The 8175-nt window shown below is 35.2% G+C and overlaps 1 protein-coding gene across 1 annotated transcript; it reads left to right on the top strand.

Annotated features, from left to right (window-relative positions):
• The first annotated feature begins 2327 nt into the window (after window positions 1-2327).
• Window positions 2328-7695, top strand: LOC136230458 (probable pectate lyase 8). Its single transcript, XM_066019522.1, has 7 exons — window positions 2328-2577; window positions 2860-2910; window positions 3310-3375; window positions 5844-6486; window positions 6581-6684; window positions 6767-6905; window positions 6981-7695. The coding sequence occupies exons 1-7, from the start codon at window positions 2474-2476 to the stop codon at window positions 7200-7202; spliced, it is 1329 nt and encodes a 442-aa protein (XP_065875594.1). The 5' UTR covers window positions 2328-2473; the 3' UTR covers window positions 7203-7695.
• Window positions 7696-8175: the final 480 nt, after the last annotated feature.

Raw genomic sequence — 8175 nt, 5'->3', positions numbered from 1 at the left:
CTGTTGACCACACCAATGCCACATGTCATTTTTTTCTTAAATTTTTCCATGTAAATCCAGTAAATTACCCCATAATTTGGACATCCGTAGAGTCTTCTTCCTTGATTTGCAGGTTTCCACGAAACCTTAAGTACAGCATATTCACCACAAAAACATGATTCATGAGTACCCACCATGAAATCGGTTTCAAGAACAACACAAGCCCTAACCTAATTGACAAAAAAAAGGAATTATCTCAAAAGAAGAAAGAGGCAAAGAAGAAGAAGAAGAAGAAGAAGAAGAAGAAGAAGAAGAAGAAGAAGAAGAAGGTAGAGGAGGAATAAAGGAGATGATACTTACTATTGAACTTGAATCGGAGACCGATCGGAGACAGAAAAGAGGTGAATCGAAGGAATCGGAAAAGAGGAAGGAAGGATTTCTGAGGAGAAGAACGTTAGGGATTTAAGAAGAAAAATGATTTTTTTACCGTTTAAGTTTCTAAAGCCAACCTTCACGCGCTTTCTAATGAGTGCAATCCCAACTTATTCCATTAAGGGGCTATATGTGATGTTTTTAGAGAGTTGAAGGGGTTGAGAGGTTGTCCCTTAAGTTGAGGGGGTCAGGTGAAAAAAAAGTTACAAGTTTAAGGAGTTGTATGTGATGTTTTTGAAAAGTTAAGGGGGTTGAGAGGTTGTCCCCTAAGTTGAAGGGACCAGGTGAAAAAAAGTTACAAATTTAGGGGTTGGAAATAGCCTATTGACTTATTTATAGAATTGCGAATTGAAATAGTTAAAATAAAAACTCGGGGGACATTTAATTGGCAATTGTGAGTGAAGGGGAGAAGCAGTAACCTTGGAGATTGAACAATCGTTTTATTACCCGTACTTATTAGGACACCTGTCGGTGATCATGTTTTATTAAAAAACTGAAGAATGATCGTACACTACGAAACGTACCCACGTGGCTACGTGGCAAACGGAAGAAGCTACGATGAATACTCTGCCACCGGCGATTAATGGTTGATCATCCATATCATTTCGCTGACATGGCCACGGCGGTGGGTCGGAAAGGAGGTGGAAGATGAGACTAGGAGGTAAATTTGGTCAGCCACGTGCTTGATCGAGACACATGAGGCACTAAATACTTAGGCCAAAAATGATTGTAAGCTCCATCTTATTTCGATTGTTTATACATTGTACCCCTGTTTCTTTTAACACAAGATTTCGTATTTTTGTTTTACCTTAATTTAATTTAAGGGATAAAATATAAAATATCTCTAATTTTTATAATAGGAGCTATTTTATTTTTAATTTAAAGTCAATTGTAATTTTAAATTAATTTCAGATATTATTATAAAATATAAATATTTTATTTTTTATTTTACATCAATTACATATCAATATTTGGCTGAATCAAATATATCCAAAATGAATAATATATATATAAGCTTAATGGAAAATTTTTAAAGTATTATTGGAGTAATATTCCCAACCAATGAATTTACGACACATGTATCTATAGTTTCTCTTTCTATTAATCATGTCCATATAATGAGATTCAAAACGATTTTCATTGGTCGGAAGTGTTACTCCTGGAGTACTTTAAAATTTCTCAAATTGTAGTGGTGAATGTATTATTGGTTCGTTAGGTGGCCAAGTTTTCAAATGTCTGTGTAAAAGAATTGAATCGAACTTGCTTAAATTGTTTTTATATAAATATATATTATCATCCGAATGGTTCAAAACCAATTTTTACGTACCAATATACAACTTTTCAAAATTACGCTAGAAATGAACTATAAAAATAAGATCGAGTCATTTTGAACAAATTTAGAGAAATTTATCCTATGTCATATATTATTCAAATTAAATTTGTAATTAAATACAAACTCAGTAAGTTAATTAACTATTTCGAACCTTAATTTGTCAAGAAACAGAGGAGATGAAACCATCTATGATAGAGGTAGTTCCAACGGTCGATGGCCGAAAACCATTCATGATAGGAATGGTTCTGGCGGCTTAATGTGATAGAAATAAAAAATAATAATAGATTTAATATGTTGAAATAAAAGATTAAAACTTAATTCACTAAAATGATGATGTATAAGGACCTGAAATACTCTTTGCCAATAGTTAAGAAGCCTTTCAATGGGCAAAAGTGAAAGCGAATCCAAGTTTTGGGGTTTGAACAGAAGAAGAGTCAGTTAGTTAGTGGCGGTTAGTGAGGTGGTTAAATGTGGGAAATATATCAAAGGTTAAATTAACTTAACTGTGGTTAAAGAAAAAGTTAGGCAACATTTACGCCTTTACGTTCTCCTGGCTATATAAACATGGTTTCGCTTCAGCTATTCTTTGACTCACATCTTTCTTTCACTTTCTTTTCGATTCTTAGTCACCAAACAAACACTGTAATTTCCTCTCATTAATTCACAAGAGAGAGAAAAACAAAGAACAAGCTGAGAGATAGAGAGAGAGTGAGAGATTTTGATCCAACCATGACGATTTCGTTGCGGAGATGCTTCTCTGTATGTACATTGATGCTTCTAGTACTTTTTGTTACTGTAAATGCATCAACAAAGAAGATCGAGCTGAATTCGAGGTACATTTTATTTCTCAGTCAATTTCTCTGTTTGTTAAACGAGAAACAGAGCTTCTTCAATTTAATCGTAGACGAAGCTTGTTTGAGTTCTTCGTTCATGATTTTCTTCTTATTGCAATTCAATTCTCTCTCATATATGTGAATTCACAATTTTTGGGTAATTTTAGCGCATTTCAACCACGGATACAATTGTCTCTCACGAGCACCGTATAAATCTCATAAGGTGAATCAATTTGATGTAGATTTGGCTTCTTTGTTTTTTTTTTTGTTTTTTTCTCTCAGATTGGAGGAAAGTCGGCCTCAGAGATCTCAGAACTCAACAATGGCGGACGGGTGAGTTATAGTTACAGAGCAGTTAAACTTTTCAATTGATCCTGAATGTATTAGACAGCCGGAAAGTTGAAGCCGTTGTGATCGAGATCGAGAAAATCTGGATCATTAATTCTGTTACATTAGTTTCTTGAAGAGTCCACTGCACTGTTCTCAAAATAAGAGGAGAAAGTTAACTGCAGAATCAATTGCTTTCTAAGCTATTTAGTTGACCTATTTAGATTTTGCAGTGGACAAAGAGGTCCTCAATTATTCCACTTCTTCCCCATTAGTCCTAAACACCACTGTTGGAGTTTATAAAACTTTTCGAGGCTAATTTAGTAATTTAATTGAGTGCGCGCAAAGCATTTGGTTCGTTAGGAATTTGGATACAAGTTGATTTCTCTGTTTTTAATATTTCAGGTCAGGTGAGGCATGGAATCGGCACGCTGTCGAAGATCCGGAAAACGTTGCTTCTATGGTTGATGAGTGAGTTTTTCTGCCCCCCTCTCTATTTAATTATGTACGTATGCTCACTTTTGGCCTTAATCTTATTTTTCTAATTACGGCATATACTAATATTATTTTATTTAAATTTAATTCATTTATATCAATTATCATCCTTTTAAGGCTGCCCCATTGTTACAGACATCATATTATTTTCTTTTATTTGTTTTAAGGTGAAAATAGAAAATAAAAAATCACAAGGCAGATCTCTTTCTTTCTGAATGAATAAAGTTAAACCAATTGGTCTTTGGCCTCATCTCACTTTTTTTTTAATGTTAAAAGAAAATATAAATCTGATATTTTTTGATAGAAAAATCTAGATCTGATTGGCTCCAAAGACCGTTGATGTATTATGATCAGTGACTCTGCCTTAGACCTCCAGTCCAAAATGCAGTTTTCACATGTGCCTTTGGTCCAGTCAAAAGCTGTAGTCAAATGAGTCAAATAGATTAATTTGAGCTAATTTCTTTATGGTAACAATTTTTAACTGCTACTAATAGACAAAGTTGGCATTAAATGAATGAAATATAAGGAGTATTATATGCATGACGAGTTATTGCTAGCATCATGCATGTGAGGAGCCTTTAATGTTCAAAACTTGAGTTCTACTACACTGGACTGTGAATAAAAAAGTACTAAGATGCATACATTATTGCCACATTTGTCTAATTAACCGTAATAGAATAGACATCAGCCATTCAAAATTATATTTTTAGGTAATTTGACATTTGACTCAAGTCTGTCATAGAACAAGAGCAATTGAAGAAGTTAGTAATAATGTTGCTACAGAATAATCTAACCATATAATTGAGGAATTGGTGAAAAAATAAGTGCAACCGAAAAAGTTTGGTTGAATTATTCTATCTAAGTCTTTAATTATTGTAATTGTGAGAATTCAACCATGTTCTTCACTGTGGGAGTCTCTCTGCCTTTTAATTCTGGTGCCAGCTTATGCACATGACCATGTTTTTAGATCCGCGCATCGCGCCCTTGATTTATTTCTTGTCTTGTTCCTCCTCCTATCCAAATCTACTACTCCTAGCTTTTCTATACCGACGAGTGAGACTTTACAATATTATTCTTTTTCCTAAAATAATTTTATACTATTGTCCTTTGGTGGTATATTTAATTACAATATACTATTACATCTGCCTTTTTAAAATGCTTTTGTAAAGCTCTCTTCTTATTGGTTCATTGAGACACACTACTTTTCACATGTTGGTAGTAATATTTTATAAATCATAAGTATTCGCTAAAGATACCATGCAAATTCTGCATATGCTGCTTTTCTGATTTGCTGGATAGTATTATAAGTTAAGACTTCTAGCGTGTCATTCAATTCGGATAGCGTGATTGTTCTTATTGGATTATAATTATACCTATCATTATTATTTACTCTGGACTGTCAAATACTAGGAGATAATTAATATTTTCATTGTAGTTAATTTCGACTGGCAGGGATAATGTTTTTTGCCAGTACCCTTTTGTTCCCATCTTGGAAGGGTATCATTATCAACTAAAAGTTAGCTTCTCTTCTTTCTCCAGCCTGTCAAGGCGTGAACTCAATAGTAACCCATATTCTAGATCTAGTTTTTTCTATAAAGATCGTCAAATCGGATTGTCATGTCACGATAATAGTGTCAAATGTGTCGTGTCAAGTGAATTGTTTAAATGATTCGGGGTCAGTTAACATGAACCATCACATGAAACCGTGCAATTAGCGACACAAATTCTCTCCCTCCACTACCATATTCTCCTCAATCTCTAATAACTTATAACACTCTCGATCACCCTCTTCCAAATTTGCTTAGGTCTACCCCTATCCTTCACCACTACATCCTTTACCACTCTTCAGTCCTCCTAACCGGCGCATCAAGCGCCCTTCGTCTTATACTAATTATATCCCAATAAAATTGATATGCTTCTTTTTCCATCGAATCTATTTTACCCAATCCAGTCTAAAAAGTTCTCAAATTTGACAGCTCTCGTTCTTTCAATGGGTCTTATTGTAGGAATTTTCTGATAATTAGATCTAGGATTTGTAATAACTGCTGCAGTGCATTCAATATTTCCACCGTGAATTCATTAAATGACCAGCCGTACTCTTTATTTTTTCTATCACCGACAAACAAAGTACCAGATGTAGATCGAATTGTTTCCACACCTATACATTTATTTCATTTTTTTTTTGTTACCCATACATTTATTTCTAGTATAATAGAGAAATTAGAAATCGAAAGTGATCTAAAATTTTCCGTATGGACCGTATCCATCTTCCCAGTGGATCTTCCACATTATTGTCACATGGCCTACGTTTTGATGTGGGACATTATGCTTTACCTTTCACATTATTACTTCCATTATTATAGTTTTCTCAAAAATAATAATAAGTATTATTCACAATAGTTGTGATAATAATTAATATGATTACTTTGATCCGATTTAACCAGGAGCATACGCAACAGCACAGCAAGGAGGAACTTAGGATATTTCTCATGTTCAACTGGGAATCCAATTGATGATTGTTGGAGATGTGACCGTCATTGGCAACTCCGAAGGAAGCGACTTGCTAACTGTGGTATTGGATTTGGACGGAATGCCGTCGGTGGCCGTGACGGAAAATACTACGTGGTCAGCGATGCCGGTGATGATGATCCAGTTAATCCAAGGCCTGGTACTCTACGCCACGCTGTTATTCAAGACAGACCTTTGTGGATTGTTTTCAAGAGGGACATGGTGATTACCCTTAAACAGGAGCTAATTATGAACAGTTTTAAAACAATTGATGCCCGTGGAACCAATGTTCACATTGCTAATGGAGCTTGTATCACCATCCAATTTGTCACCAATATAATCATTCATGGTCTTCATGTCCATGATTGTAAGCCCACTGGTAACGCAATGGTTCGTAGCTCGCCTTCTCATTATGGTTGGAGGACAATGGCTGATGGAGATGGGATTTCCATTTTTGGATCAAGTCATATTTGGATTGACCACAATTCTCTATCCAATTGCGCAGATGGACTTATTGATGCTATAATGGGTTCAACTGCCATTACTATTTCCAACAATTATTTCACTCACCACAATGAGGTCAAGTTTATATCCCCCTGATGAATTCCATGGAATCTCAATCCCACAATCACCAAAGATAAAGACTAATAATTTCCTCTTACACCATGAACAGGTTATGCTATTGGGACATAGTGATTCCTACACCAGAGATAAGCTAATGCAAGTTACAATTGCATACAATCATTTCGGTGAGGGCCTTATCCAGAGAATGCCAAGGTAAATGCAACGGAATGATAACCGTGTTAGATGATTGTTTGTGTTGTCGTGTCAGAAATTGATATCACTATCTACCTTGCAGGTGCCGGCACGGGTATTTTCATGTTGTGAACAATGACTACACTCACTGGGAAATGTATGCCATAGGTGGAAGTGCTAATCCTACTATTAATAGCCAAGGAAACAGATATCTTGCACCTAACAATGGTTTTGCTAAGGAGGTATTGTATTAATATACTATCTTAACTATTGGGAAATATTAGCAAGTGTGACCAACGGAAATAAATGACATGCAGGTGACAAAGCGGGTTGTAACAGCAAATAGTGCATGGAAACATTGGAACTGGAGATCAGAAGGAGATCTGTTACTTAATGGAGCCTACTTCATTCCATCAGGAGCTGGAGCTGCAGCTAGCTATGCCAGAGCCTCAAGTTTGGGGGCCAAGTCCTCCTCCATGGTGGGCACAATTACTTCAAATGCTGGCGCTCTTGTCTGCCGCAGGGGCCGCCAATGTTGATCTCCAATTTCATCCCATTTCTAAAAAAAAAAAAAAAAAAAAAAGCTATATAGAGCATTAATTAATTATCCGGCATGACTCCCCTGTTTCATCCCTATTCTCTGTATTTGTCTCCTTGAATCAGCACCCAGTGAAATACTACTTGGCAAGTGTACATTATTACAGTCACACGAACTTTACCAGATACAATATTCCACTTGTCACTACCCAATTGATCGACCTCGGCCTACTTTAGATGCCAGAGTGTTGTTCACCTCCTCCCCCATTAATTTCCTCCTCCTTTTGTACTATAATTTTTCTTTTTTCTTTTTTTTTTTACGAATTTTCATTTTCATATGGAAGATATTACTATATTGTTTAGCAGCAGAAATTATTCTTGTGCTTTAATCATTCTGGTTATTAATTATGGAATATTGTCCTCCTTTGTAATTAGTGGATAGCTTCAAATTAAACAGAATGCACATGATATAATCATAATGCATTCTTTTTGTTACCCCTTTTTTACAATGCTAAACACACTTTACTTAACTAACCATTTATCATTAATGTTTGGTTATTATGATACTTACCATATTCATTTTGTTGCATGTGATGTGGGGACACTCAATGCATATGCATGTGATGCATTCTTCACCTACAAAACTGTGGCATGTTCTTCTTCAATCCTTTTTCTTTTTGTTCCTGACATTTTCACTGAAATATTTATGGTATTTAACTAATTATTGTATATCAATAATGTAACAGCTTTGTTGAATGCCTGGTGTCACACTCAAGATCGGGTCGTTATAATTCCACCAGCTTCCAACCGATTTGTTGTACTTTTTATATATTTCTACTTCCATGACTATTTTAAGGATCACTTTTTACTCAAATCTTCCACCTCCGTATCATCCTTGAGTATCGGGTCAGTACTAGTAAGAAGGTGGTAATACATTGTTGCTTGCAACTTCCAACTTTCTAATTGTAAAAGAGA

Source organism: Euphorbia lathyris, chromosome 5, assembly GCF_963576675.1.
Source record: "Euphorbia lathyris chromosome 5, ddEupLath1.1, whole genome shotgun sequence".
In the NCBI taxonomy this organism is placed as follows: Eukaryota; Viridiplantae; Streptophyta; class Magnoliopsida; order Malpighiales; family Euphorbiaceae; genus Euphorbia; species Euphorbia lathyris.
Note: the sequence above shows the minus strand (reverse complement) of the source record. Positions and strands in the feature narration are given on the sequence as shown.

Excerpts from the sequence above, each read along its gene's own strand:
- LOC136230458 (XM_066019522.1), top strand. The coding sequence starts at position 2,474 with ATGACGATTTCGTTGCGGAGATGCTTCTCTGTATGTACATTGATGCTT. Across the intron at positions 6,487-6,580 it reads ATTTCACTCACCACAATGAG|GTTATGCTATTGGGACATAG; the intron begins GTCAAGTTTATA and ends CACCATGAACAG. Across the intron at positions 6,685-6,766 it reads CTTATCCAGAGAATGCCAAG|GTGCCGGCACGGGTATTTTC; the intron begins GTAAATGCAACG and ends TCTACCTTGCAG.